This window comes from Barbus barbus, assembly GCF_936440315.1.
Source record: "Barbus barbus genome assembly, chromosome: 20".
NCBI classification, from domain to species: Eukaryota; Metazoa; Chordata; class Actinopteri; order Cypriniformes; family Cyprinidae; genus Barbus; species Barbus barbus.
Window position 1 is genome coordinate 14,601,319 of NC_136748.1, and position 13,716 is coordinate 14,615,034.

The following is a 13,716-nucleotide window of genomic DNA, read 5'->3' on the forward strand; positions in this document are numbered from 1 at the left end:
GCCACTTAAAGGGACAATATCTTTTTAAATATATAACTGTGAATTTATTTATAATTTAATCTGAGCCATTTTTAGACACACTTTTTTTTCAGAAAAATTTGTAGTTTTGAGTGAATAATGCTGGCAATCTGTAAGTTGTTTATTTTTGTTTCATATAAATGAACCTGTGGTTCTGTAGAATGAATCAGAATTCCTTATTTCTTATTTCCCTGTAAGAGACTGCATGTCCAGTTAATCACCAGTGTCCAGCATTAGGGCTACTTTCATTGCTTGTTTACTGTGATATTATATTGAAATTGCTTTCTTTGAATGCAAATAATTACTCTGTGGTTTAGATTTGGATAAAGAACAAGTATTATTCCAGCAAATTCTAGCTATTTCCACATTTATGGGCTCTCTAACTTCATTAACTACCTACCAGCTTTTTCACAACAGTACATCGGGATCACATTATCTTATGACAATCCTGTAAGTTATGATGGATGTTTTGTGGGATTGGCATCTGGAGGATGCTTTTTTATGCAAAACTGTCATATGTAAGCAGTTCTAGGCTCTAACGTAATAGACATATGTATCTGCCAAAAAAGTAGAAGACGGGGACAATGAGTAATAATTAGTATCTACAAGTTTGCTGAATTTTGCATCCTCAAACCAAAGGAATTTCTCTGTGGAACAACTTTAAACTAACATGACCAGCACTGAGTAGACAAGTCTGAAGTTCTGTGTGTGTGTTTAGGTGGAGGAGGTGGGTGGAGCGACCTGTCTTCTCTCTCCTGGGCAGGGAAATCTCTCGTGGAAGGAAGTCAAGGAGGCTCATCCTGTCCTGAGGCTTTGTCAGTGCTGGGATGGGCTACATTTGGAGGGTTTGGGGGTGGTGGGGGCGCTTGCACCGCTGGAGGTGGTGGTGGAGGATACAGAGGTGAATGTTAGATTATGTTAAAAATGTTAAAATTAAGTGTTTTAAGTCTGGAGTTTATTTATTTTTTTAGGTGAGGCCACAGTAAACTGTTATTTTGCCATTTTTAAATAGTTTGTATTTAATTTTTGGGTCAGACATTTTTTTTAATGTTTTTTAAATAAATGCTCATGTCTCACATGCTTGCTGAGGTTGCATTTATGTGATCAAATACAGTAAAAACAGTAATATTATGAAGTATTATTACAATTTAAAATAATGTATATTGATAAATAATTTATTTCTGTAATGTAAAGCTGAATTATTTAGCAGCCATTACTTCGATCGTCAGTGTCACAGGATTATTCAGAAATCATTCTGATATGCTCATTTGGTGCTCAAGAAACTTTTCTTATTATTGTCAGTGTTATAATTGTTGTGCTGTTTTCAAAAGTACATAATTTATTTGAAATATTGAATTTATTTTGTAACTATAAATCTATAGCATAAGAAATGACTTAACTGTCACGTTCAATCATTTGAATCTGTTTGTATTCTTAAAAAATAATTTAGATGTTAGAGTATATAAGATGGAAAATAATATTACATTTTAATATTACTGAAATTAATAATATTGAATTGTATATACCTTTATTTATTATGTGATATACCAGTACATTGCATTATGCTGTATAATTCATTTTTATTTAAATCTTTTTTTATTGATTGATTTTTATTGCAAAAGCATATTTGATATTGTAATTGAAAACATGGGAGAAGCCTCAAGCTACATGGTTTAGATCATAGTTCAAATATTCTGCTCAAAGTTATTTTTGACCCCTTGCTGTGAGTTTTTACTGAATCAAAGATCTGTTGTTAGTTTTCACAAAGAATGACCTGCTTTGTGAGGCAGATGTTTCATTTAAAAAGATTATTGGACAGCCATTGGTAAATCTCTTTTTTTTCCTATGCGGATTGTTTGATTTAATAATTTTTTTAATTATTATTTTGATGTCGCCTTTGCCCAGGTGGTGATGCACCCCTTCTTGATGGCATCACAGCAGATGGACAAGATGGTGTTTCTTTTGTTCACCCCATGGGAAAGATATTTCTTCAACCACTAGCAGGTCAGGCTTTATCTAATCCAAACTGTCTATAATGATGTACAGTGGTGCTCTTAAATATATATACCCCTTACATCTGTAAGATGTTCAGCATTTTTTAAGAGCGAGTTAACATCTTAAATAAAAAATGATAGCGTCTTAAAAATCCAGAAACGGTCACTAAGCTTATAAGCAGAACTGTTTTTGCAGATATGTTTGCACACACACATGTGTCACCTAGAAAAAATGTGAAATAAATCCACCAGTTGTTTTAGTGTTTTTCAATACACTGAATACGTGCTAACACTGATTGATTTTCTCATAGAAGTTGGCTGTACTGAGAAAACAGGCCACGCACACATCCACAGTGATTCAGTAATAACCATGAAATTGAGAAAATTGAACTCGTGGTCGATAATAGAAGACCTTATGCGACTTATTGAAGTCGGAGCCACTCTTTATTACTGCAAGTGTGTTTTGAGTTAAAGGGCCAGAAGAGGACAAATTTTTGATGTTGTTTTATGATAACATTCATTAAGTCATTAACAACCATTATAAAATGCTTAACTGAACTAAATATAACATTTTCAACTGTAATTTTTAATTTAAAAAGAAAGTTTATTTTGGCAACTGTATATTAGCATATAGTATCAAAGCAAAAACACATAAAACTTCTTATTTTATAGGAACTTTAAACTTCTGATAATTTAGTTGAATAGTTATCTTTTCATTTTATTTTTCATTTTGTATTTTTCTCTTTTTTTATGCAAGAATTCACCCTAAACCAAAGCACTGGGGGTTTGAAGCAGTGCTGTGCAGTACTGATGTATTTGTTTGTGTTCTAGCCATGGAAAGTCATGGGGAAGCTGAGATCGAGGTGTATCTAAACTGCAGCCACTGTCAGACCCAGAGCTGTAAGAGAGATGAAGATACCAGACTCATCCTCTGCCTGTGTGACAGCGACGAGGTTCTTGCATCAGACAACGTCACCTGCTTAGGTACCTAAACAGCTGGTGTCCATTTACCCTTAAAAGTTTGTCTATAAAGTGTGTTTGAAATATTTCTAATTCACCACTTCCTATGTCATCCGCAGATGGACCTCCATCTCTGATATTTATCCTGGCAGTGATCGCATCCACAGTAGTCACGGGTGTCGTTCTGACCTGTGCCAGCCTCACGCTCAGTAAGAGACTCTTCCAGTTCTGTGTCAATTCTGTGCCCTCCACATTCCATCGTCTCTGACATGCTTGTTTTATCTCCCTATGATGTTACAGGACATAATTTGTTTTTGTAAAACTGCAATTCCTAGAAGAGCAAATTCAGGGGAGTTCAACATCAGTGCTTTTAGAGCTGGTAGGAACAGTAATTATGAGAAAGAGTGGAAATTATATCCAATACCCCTTAATTATTTTGAAAGTAAAAAACATTGGAGCCACTGGGCATTAGTGTTTCAGAATTTAAAAAACCTGAAGAAATTGCTTACAAAATGTGACATGAACAAAACTGTGACACTAGGGACAATTATGTGGCCAAATTTCATACAGCAATTTAATACTGTGGGAAAGGGCACAAGTAACAGTGAAAATTGACATATACACTACTGTTTAACAGTTTGGCGTCAGTAAGTTTTTTTTGTTTGTTTTTTTTAATATGTTAATTATAATAAAAATGAATTCACCAAGGAGGGATTAAATTGATCAAAAGTTACAGTAAATACATTTATATGCAATTAAATGCTGTTCTTTTGAACTTTATCTTCATCAAAGAATGCTGAAAAAATGTATCTGTTTTTTTTTTTGGTTTTTTTTACAAAATTATGAAGCGGCACAACTGTTTTAACATTGATAATTGTTGCTCAGCATTTCTGAAGGATCACGTGACACTGAAGACTGGAGAAATGGTAAAAAAATGTAATCTTTAAATAAATTACATTTTAAAATGTATTCAAATAGAAAACAGTTATTTTAAAGTGGTAATAATATTTCACAATATTACTGTTTTCACTGTATTTTTGATCAAATAAACGCAGCCTCGGTGAACATAAGAAACTTCTTTTAAAAAACATTTAAGAATCATAGCAATCAAACTTTTGAACCATATTATACACAGGCTAATATGGATGACATGAATCTTCACTTCCCCCTATTTTATGAACTATCAAATGTGTATTACAGAAGCTTTAAGTCATGCTAAATAAGCTAGCTGTCAGTTAGGCCTCCAGCAATATTCACATATATTCACTTGTTTCTTAATTCCTATCATTCTGTGGTTGCTCTTGCTGTTAATTTCACACTTACTGAAAACATGTTTCTTTTAATATAACGTTTATGTTTGAACAGTGTGTTTTTAATATTTGTACAAATCACTTGCTTTTTTGATCTAACTACTGTTTGTAGTGTTGCACAATACCCCGTAAAGGAACGAGGAGGGAACTAAAACAGGGACTGCTATTAACCTTAAAACATGGCCTATGAAATTAATGCATATAAGTAAACAATTAAGCCAAATTATTTTTAAAAACTAACTGCAGTCTCACTTATTGGCTTTTTGTAAATGTGCAGACCAGTATCTTAATTGTAAGTGCTGCTATTTAACTTGCGTGTTTTGTACTTGCAACAATATTTTATGCTTAAAAAGGTTTATTTTCCAGTACTGGACAGTGAGGGAATATTGAGGGTGTTGTAATGCACTGTCCCTATAAATGTGAGCATCTTTGTGGAATTAATGAAGATATCATTTTTCTTCAAAAATATTGGTTAAAATTCATTATACTTTCATCGGGCTGGTGGCTGTCCAACATACTGACCTTTGAATTAAGCTCTTGTAAAGGGAAACTAAAAAAAACAAATCCTTGTAGGAGTTTTTTATATCAAAAGTCAAAAGCAGTGACTTTGGGATGCACCGATAATTACTTTATTACATATAAAAATTTAGGATATTTTATTGGCTATAAATAGAATTGATATGATAGCCGGTATTATAAATAAATATTTTATAATATTGCTTTTTTCCCTAATATTACAATTAAACATGTTATGCTTAAATGAAAACTATAGGCATTGAAACATTATAATACGCAGTAGAAGCTTTGCATAGAGTATATTTTTGGAATAAAAGAAGGAAATTGCTTGCTTTTAATCGTCACTTTAATCTGGCCATTGTCAATAAATAAAGAATATGGCACTTTACAATAAGGTTCTAGTGATCATCTAAGATTAACCAACAGTGAGCAATACATTTTGTTACTTGTAGTTAACATACAAAAAAACTGTTCATTGTTAATCAATGTTAGCTCAGGTCCATTGCATAATCTTAACAGATACATCTTTTGATTTTAATAATGTATTGTTGAAATTAACATTTACTAAGATGTTTTTCATTGTTAGTTCATGCTCAATTTCCCAAATGCATTAAATGTGACTGAGATATATCTTAAACCAACAGTCTGTCACAGTGCTCTAACTTTATGTATATGCTATGGACTCTAATTTCTATAAATGCTTTATTTTTCTATTGACCATGCTTAATATCACATATCCTCCTTATGTTTGATTTAAAAACATATATTGTTTGTTTGACCTGTGCACTAACTGTAAAATTCTGTGTCATGACTTTTGTATGTACTTTTAAGATAAATAAACACTTGTCATAACACAAATTCCCAAAGAGAAGTGAAACAGACTTCTTAAAAGTTTTTTATTTTGTATGTTTTGCACATTGTATTTAATTTTCGGCAATTTACATGCACACAAAATCGTCTCAAAACTCAATTGGAAAGAGCAGAGCGAGGTCTTTGGGTCCTTAGATAGCAGAGCTCCACTGGACGCTAATTGTGTGTCTTCCCCTGAGCTCTCCCCCATGCAGGTTGGTAGTCTTTGCTCAGGTTTCCCCCCTCACAAACCTAATACCTGGTCAACTTCCTGCTGCTTCGCTTCGCGCCACTGCGCCAGCAGCCCGACGGAAAAAGGGGACCTCTCACCTCCACGCAGCGCCCTCCCCAGCAGACTACCAACCTGCATCGGGGACATGGGCAGCCTCCACTGAGGGTGAGTCCACCCTGCCCGATCGCTTGCTGACAGGCCCAGAGATTCAGTCCTCACCTGAGGGGCTTTTTTGGTTTTAAAATGCACAATTCTGTCAATTCCATGGGGAGAAATAAGTGCATTTGATTGTTCTGTTTCTTTGAGAAAATTACCATCATGCTGAAAGCCTGTTGACACTTTTTGCATGCATCACTTTCATCTAACACAAATCACACTCTGAGACCAATAATTATGCAAATTAAGCAGGTGGAATTATTCCTAAAGAGAACTTCCTACAATCATGATCACTTTTGCTGTGTTCTTGTCTTTTTGCAGTCTATTACCGTAAGAAGAGCCACCTGCATGCGGTCAGGATTCGACTACAGAGCCCAGAGTACAAGCTTAGCAAAATCCGCTCATCCACCATAATGACTGACTACAACCCCAACTACTGCTTTGCTGGCAAGGCGGCCTCACTGAGTGAGCTTAAAGAGGTTCCACGCAAGAACATCACCCTCCTCAGGTATCTATATGCTGCTTCATACATGCTGTTTGAGGTCTGTAAGATTTTTCAAATGTTTTTGAAAGAAGTCTCTTATACTCAGCAAGACTGCATTCATTTGATCAAAATATGGTAAAAACAGTAATATTTTGAAGTATTATTGCAATTTAAAATATATTTTTTTCTATTTTAATGTACTTTAAAATGTAATTTATTCCTGTGATAGCAAAGCTGAATTTTCAGCAGCCATTACTCCAGTCGTCAGTCTCACATGATCCTTTAGAAATTATTTTAATGTTGATTTGGTGCTCAAAAAATATACAGTGGCTTATGTCAAATATTCTTGGTTAATGTATGACATCAGCCTAGACTAATACATGCTATAAAAGATTTTTCATTTCTAGTTATTAATACCTAATGCATTAACTGATGTTAACAAGGATAAGATGGTTGATATCCGGAAGATTGCTACTTCAATTCCTACAATAAGTAAACTGTGAGTCATCACAAGCCAACACGGAATCTGCATGCACAGAATTATTGCTTTCCTGTAGCTCAAATAGTAGAGCATGGTGCTAGCAACGCCAAGGTTATGGATTCAATTCCCAAGGAAAGCAAGAGCTGATAAAATGTAAAAACTGTAACTTGAATGCAATGTAAGTCGCTTTGGATAAAAGCGTCTGCTAAATGCATAAATGTAATTTCATTCACTGTTACATTCTGTGAATTCTGCACATTCGCTGTGCACTGTATGATTGCATTATGTCTGTGCACTGTTTTATTATGGCTAATTTGTAATGCTCTCCGCTCCATTTAACACATTTTTATCTCATTTGCATTAATTTAGCTAAATTTCACAAATTGCCTTCAAAGTTAATGAAAATATAACCCCAGGTTGCGCTGATCCTGTTATTAGTTCAAATAATGTTCTGGGTTAAATACAAGTTGAGCTCTGTTGACAGCATATCATATGTTGAATAACAACGAAAACTTATGTTGACACATAACTTGTAGTCTGCAGTATGTATCTCATTCAACCACAATATTCCTTTAATATTCTGTGATGACATATTGAAAATTAATTCCACATTTAAACATGTGAGTAATGATGCTGTCTTGAATTTTTAACCATAGGGCGTTGGGACACGGTGCCTTTGGGGAAGTGTACGAAGGACAGGTTTTGGGTATGAATGGAGAAAACACAGCCATGCAGGTTGCTATAAAGGTGAGTGTTCCCAGATCTGCCTTTCCCTTTGAAACCGGTTTCTGGTTTCTCTTAATTGATTCTGTGTTTTATCTCTTTCCATCCTTCTGACAGACTCTTCCAGAAATCTGTTCAGAGCAGGATGAGATGGATTTCCTAATGGAGGCTATGATTATGAGGTATGCTTGGCTGTAACACTCACAGCACTGCTCTGGCCGCACATGTGTGCAACAGACAGAAAAAGACATTGTCATTCCAATCCTCTGCTCTCAGTCAAACTAACTGTAGGCTATCTGTTCCTTTCTTTTTAAATGTTTGCTGCGATTAACGGGTTCACATCTGTTGTTTGTTTTTGAAGGTGTGACATCTTCTTTAGTCAAGCAGCAGATGTTTTCTAGTGATTCATAGTCTTCTGAGCAAACCGCAGTTTAGTTATTGAACAACATCATATCCTTCATTTGCATGGGCTAGATCAGTGATTCCCTAAAAGCAAATATTCAGATTTAGCTTTGTAAAACTGATCATGCAGAAATTTTAAAATAGTATAATATAACGTATTATATACAATTATATTATTCTATTAAATAATATTATATAAAATAATTTCAAGTAAAAATGTTTATATAAATAACTTGACTTATAAAGACAGGGAAATCTAATGAGCAAATGAGATGAATAATACAAGACAGGTGATACATTTACATTTAGTCATTTGGCAGACGCTTTTATCCAAAGCGACTTACAATTGGGGAATACAAAAAGCGATTCATCTTGAAGAGGCAGTCAGACAGAGGAAGTGCTCGTAACACCAAGTCTCAGTCTTTGTTCAAATAAGTGCAAGCTAGTAGGTGGAGAGAAAGATAGAGGGAAAGTTTTTTTTTTTTTGTTAAGTTAAGGATGAAGTCAAGTACTGCCGAAAGAGATGAGTTTTCAGTTGTTGCTTGAAGGTTGCCAGGGATCCGGCGTTCCGGATAGGGGTGGGAAGATTATTCCACCAGCCAGGAATGGTGAACGAGAATGTTCTGGAGAGTGATTTTGAGCCTCTCTGTGATGGTACCACAAGGCGTCGCTCACTAGCAGATCTCAAACTTCTGGAGGGAATGTAGGTTCGTAATAGTGAGTGGAAGTAGGAGGGTGCAGAGCCTGTGGTAGATCTGTACGCAAGCATCAGTGACTTGAACTGGATGCGAGCTGCCACTGGTAGCCAGTGCAAGGAGATGAAGAGAGGTGTAACATGCGCTCTTTTGGGCTCGTTGAAGATCAGTCGTGCCGCTGCATTCTGAATCATTTGTAGAGGTTTGATATGTGATATGAATGAAAGAAGATTAACTAATGAAAACAGGAACTACCAAATAAGGACAAAACGGGAACAGACATGTGACAGTATATGACAAAAAAGTTTGAAAAAGTAGCTTAAATAATACATTTAAAAATGCTATGATATATTATAAGAAGAAAAAGTAAGTGTATTTCAATAATATGGACTACAAGATCTGTAAAAAGTGTCCCACTGTTCAGTACAGCACTTTAATATTTTCACCGAGCTCTGTTGCCCTTCATTTCAAGATGCTTTGTAATAATATGAATAGTCCAATAAACCAAGTGTAATAAACCAAGATGAACAAAATAACCTAAACATTTTACATTACAATAAATGGAACACAGTCAAATATTCATTTGAAATGACCGAATCACTCAGTTCTGTCCTGACATGCTGTGGTGTTGTGTGTGTTCTGAATAGTTAATTTGGGTTTATTCCTTCACTTTTTTGTGTGTGCAGTAAGTTCAGCCATCAGAACATTGTGCGCTGTATTGGCGTCAGTCTGCAGATCCTGCCTCGCTTCATACTGTTGGAGCTCATGACAGGAGGAGACATGAAAACTTTCCTCAGACTGAACCGACCCAGAACCGTGAGTGTTTGTGTGTGTATGACTATCCTCTGTTTCGCAGTTAGCTCTCATTTTTGTTGTCATTTGTTGGTTTGCCAACATGTGTGGAACATACTTTGCTGTAGAAAACAACATAATTACATTTATTATGAAGAGAGGTAAGATAAACACAATTTTGATACAAAACAATTCACTAAAAGAACTTTAAAATGTACAATCTTGTCTTTCCACAGAATCAGCCGTCTTCTTTAAGTATGCTGGAGCTACTGCATATGGCCAGAGATATCGCACTTGGCTGTCGTTACCTAGAAGAGAACCACTTCATCCACAGGTGATTTCTCAAAGCCAAACCTCACTGAACTTTGCCCTAAAGTAGCCTTCATTGTCTTGATAATTGGAAAGCACTCTTCAGTAGATGTCATTAACTTGCTGCAGCCTTTGACCTTGATGTCTTCCACAAGTCAAGTGTGTGATGTGTTTCAGGGACATTGCAGCACGAAACTGCCTTTTGACCTGTTCTGGTCCAGAGAGAGTGGCTAAAATTGGAGATTTTGGGATGGCTCGAGATATTTATAGGTGCTTTCATCAAACCTCTTATCTAACATCCTTTTTTTTTGTGGTTTAATACCTGTTGAGTATAATAATGAGGCATTGATTAAGGCATTTATAGTTTTGACAAAAGGAATGCTTTGCATTGCAGGGCGAGTTACTATAGGAAGGGTGGCCGTGCCATGTTGCCGGTGAAGTGGATGCCACCTGAAGCCTTTCTAGAGGGCATTTTTACATGCAAGACTGACACCTGGTAATAACAGTTCTTCTTTACTGAAAGACCTTCTTAAAGAACAATAGTTTAACATCAGTGATTAGTGCTTTGGACTGTTATCCCAAGATTCAGGTAAAATGCATTTTATAGGTATAATATTTGGTAAATTATTAATCAATATTACTAAATTTTTATTAAATATTGTATATTTATAATATAGATTAGAATTCGAGCAGAGACCTGAGGCCAGACATTATGGTTATTACATGCAATTTGTCTCCATCTGCAGGTCTTTCGGGGTACTGCTGTGGGAGATTTTCTCTCTTGGATACATGCCTTATCCCTGCAAGACCAATCAGGAAGTGCTGGAGTTTGTAACAGGTGGAGGTCGTATGGATCCTCCTAAGAGCTGTCCAGGCCCTGTGTAAGTAACAATAACAGCTTTGAAAATGGATTTTGGGCATGACTTGAACTTGCAGAAATGTAAATGTAAAAAATATAACTTAAAAATGTACAGTTGTAAGCTTTAAAACATTAGTGAAATCTTGTATTTTGTTCTGTTTTAGTTATCGGATCATGACACAGTGTTGGCAACACTGTCCAGAACACAGACCAAACTTCTCGACTATTTTAGAGAGGATCAACTACTGTACACAGGTATGACAGAGTCAGAATTTGACAGATTTAGATTTCAGTATATTAGGTGGTGTGTTCATTTAATTTACTTAGATGAGAAGTTTCAAACTTTTTGCTGTCAAGGTCCACCCTTCCTAAAAATCTATAATTTTTTATAAACACCCAGGTATACACTGTTTCAGAAAAATACTAAGCATAATATTTTAACACTTTTCTAAAATGAGATAATCAGCCTTTTAGATTTTTGTAAAAATGTATTTGTACAACATCTTTTCAGTAAATATTATTCTAAAATAGCCTTGTAACCAGTGTTATTTTAGTATTATTTATATAATTCTAGTATAGTATTTATTAATATTTATTTATTTTTATATTTTTCATTTGAATTCAGTTTAAGTTGTAATAATTTTGTCATGTTTTTGTTTATTGTGGTTGTATTGTTAAAAAATTGAAGTAATAGCTGGAGTGTGTATTTTTATGTTTGTTTTGAATTATGTTTGTACATTTTGGGAAATGTTTTTGTAATATTGTTTATTTTGTGTTATTTAACTTAGTGAAATATGTCGCCCATTCAGTTAATTATGTATAAAGGGTAGGCATAATAAGCAAGGCTTCTGCCTACACCTTTTTTATTTATGTGAAAATTTGTCTGTGTAAAATTGTTTGATTTCTATTTAGATGTTTTATTTTTAGTAATTGTTATACTTCAAATTAAGCGTATGTATTTCAGTTTGAAAAATCTAATATTCAGATTTTTATTTTATTTAAATTTTTAATAGTTTTAGTTATCTGTAATGTTAGCATATCTGCTATAAACTCCAGTGGCAATGAGAAACTGAAAAACACTTATTTTTTCTTCACAAAACTAAAATGTTAATTTCTTAATCTTAAAAACTTGAGATATGAACAGAATAAAATGATCACAATTATTATATGAACAATTATGAAAACCCCACACTTTTGATTTTTTTTGTCACCTTTTTCTCCATTTCATCACTCTTCGTCACACATTCTGTGATCTGTCAGGACCCTGATGTCATCAACACCCCTCTTCCAGTGGAGTATGGTCCAGCTGTTGAAGAAGGCAGTGGCACTGTGATCCGTACTGAAGGATCAGGCAGTATGACCCCTCTTCTAGTGGCCCACTCTATGTCCCAAGATGCTTCCCCTCGACCGGGCATCACCGGTTCAGCCCCACAGGACCTCAAACCTACAAAGCTACAAAGACCGGTCCATCTCGCACAGGAAGTGGGCACGTACCGGGAAACATTGGAGACTTGTTGGGCTGAGCCGGTTCCTGATCCTGGAGTCTGTCCAGGACAGTGGCTTCAAGTCCCAGAGCATCGGCCGTGCTCCAGGAGCAGTTCATCGTCAGGCAGCCAAAAGTTAAAGAACAAGACAAAAAACCTTTGGAACCCCACCTACGGTTCCTGGGTCCTGGAAAGTTTAGGGCGAGGGAAGACAGCCCTTTGCCACGTCCAGTCCATGCCTCTGTCTTGCAACCCCACGTCCATGTCTGTCCCGTCCACTACCTCAGAGCACATTGACCCTGGAGAAGAACTTAATGCAAATGTCTCGACATCCCCACCTCTGTCTGCTGCATCCTCCCAGACCACATTCAGTCCGACGGGGACTTGCTCTCGGAAGGGTCCAACAGGGGCTACGGGTGGCTCGCTCGCTGCGGTTATGGACTTGGCGAAACTCCAAAGCTTCCCGTGTGGCAATGTAAACTATGCGTATGATGAGCAGAGCTACGAGACTGAGAGTTTGCCTGTAGTTGTGTCCAAATCTGTGGGGCCCAGCACCAGCTCTTCAGCTACGTCTTCACTGGATGCCCTCAGCCTGGCCACAACATTTACCCACAAACCACTGGTGAAGCGCCATGCTAGCTACGGACATGAGGACGTAAGGAGGTACACCCAGTCTGAGAAGCCCACGAGGGACAGGGATTCTGGCTTTTCCTTGTCTGAAGACCTCAGTGTCACCCCCGTGTAGCATTGAAGAACGATCCGACAGAGGAAATGCCTCATTTTTTGGTGTTATTTTGTTTTTGGCACAAATGTATTTTACTGCAATAACTGCAGTGGATTAGTTAGAGACGGAATGACAGGTTAAGGCTGGAATACGCTTCACGACTTTTAAAATCTGAATAAATTTTAAAACGCTAGGCCAGGGATGGGCAACTTCGGTCCTGGAGGGCCACTGTCCTGCAGAGTTTAGCTCCAACCCTAATCAAACACACCTGCTTGTAGCTTTCTACTGATTTTGAAGACCTTGATTAGCTGGTTCAGGTGTGTTTGATTAGGGTTGGAGCTAAACTCTGCAGGACAGTGGCCCTCCAGGACCGAAGTTGCCCATCCCTGCGCTAGGCATCACACACTTAAAGTGATAGTTTACCCAAAAATTATAATTCTGTCATTAATTACTAACCCTCATGTCGTTCCAAACCCGTAAGACCTTTGTTCATCTTTGGAACACAAATGAAGATATTTTTTATGAAATCCAAGAACTTTCTGACTCTCCATAGACAGCAACACAACTGAAATGTTTCTAGGCCCAGAAACATAGTAAGGACATTGTTAAAATAGTCCATATGACATCAGTGGTTCAACCGTAATTTTATGAAGCTATCAGAATACTTTTTGTGTGGAAAAAAAACAAAATAACAACTTTATTCAACAATTCTTCTCCTCCTCATCCCG

The 13,716-nt window shown here is 36.3% G+C and overlaps 1 protein-coding gene across 1 annotated transcript in view; it reads left to right on the forward strand.

The window, feature by feature from the left end:
• LOC306886337 (tyrosine-protein kinase receptor-like) overlaps positions 1-13,009 on the forward strand; it is a gene marked incomplete at its 3' end in the record, with an annotated part of 64,102 nt that extends 51,093 nt beyond the window's left edge. The window contains exons 16-29 of the mRNA XM_079443377.1: positions 737-919; positions 1,924-2,022; positions 2,844-2,996; positions 3,092-3,181; positions 6,357-6,543; positions 7,657-7,747; positions 7,841-7,905; positions 9,507-9,636; positions 9,849-9,946; positions 10,099-10,191; positions 10,316-10,417; positions 10,668-10,802; positions 10,945-11,035; positions 12,041-13,009. Of these exons, the coding sequence (XP_079299503.1) occupies positions 737-919; positions 1,924-2,022; positions 2,844-2,996; positions 3,092-3,181; positions 6,357-6,543; positions 7,657-7,747; positions 7,841-7,905; positions 9,507-9,636; positions 9,849-9,946; positions 10,099-10,191; positions 10,316-10,417; positions 10,668-10,802; positions 10,945-11,035; positions 12,041-13,009 (2,486 nt within the window). The remainder of the gene's footprint in view (positions 1-736; positions 920-1,923; positions 2,023-2,843; positions 2,997-3,091; positions 3,182-6,356; positions 6,544-7,656; positions 7,748-7,840; positions 7,906-9,506; positions 9,637-9,848; positions 9,947-10,098; positions 10,192-10,315; positions 10,418-10,667; positions 10,803-10,944; positions 11,036-12,040) is intronic.
• Positions 13,010-13,716: the final 707 nt, after the last annotated feature.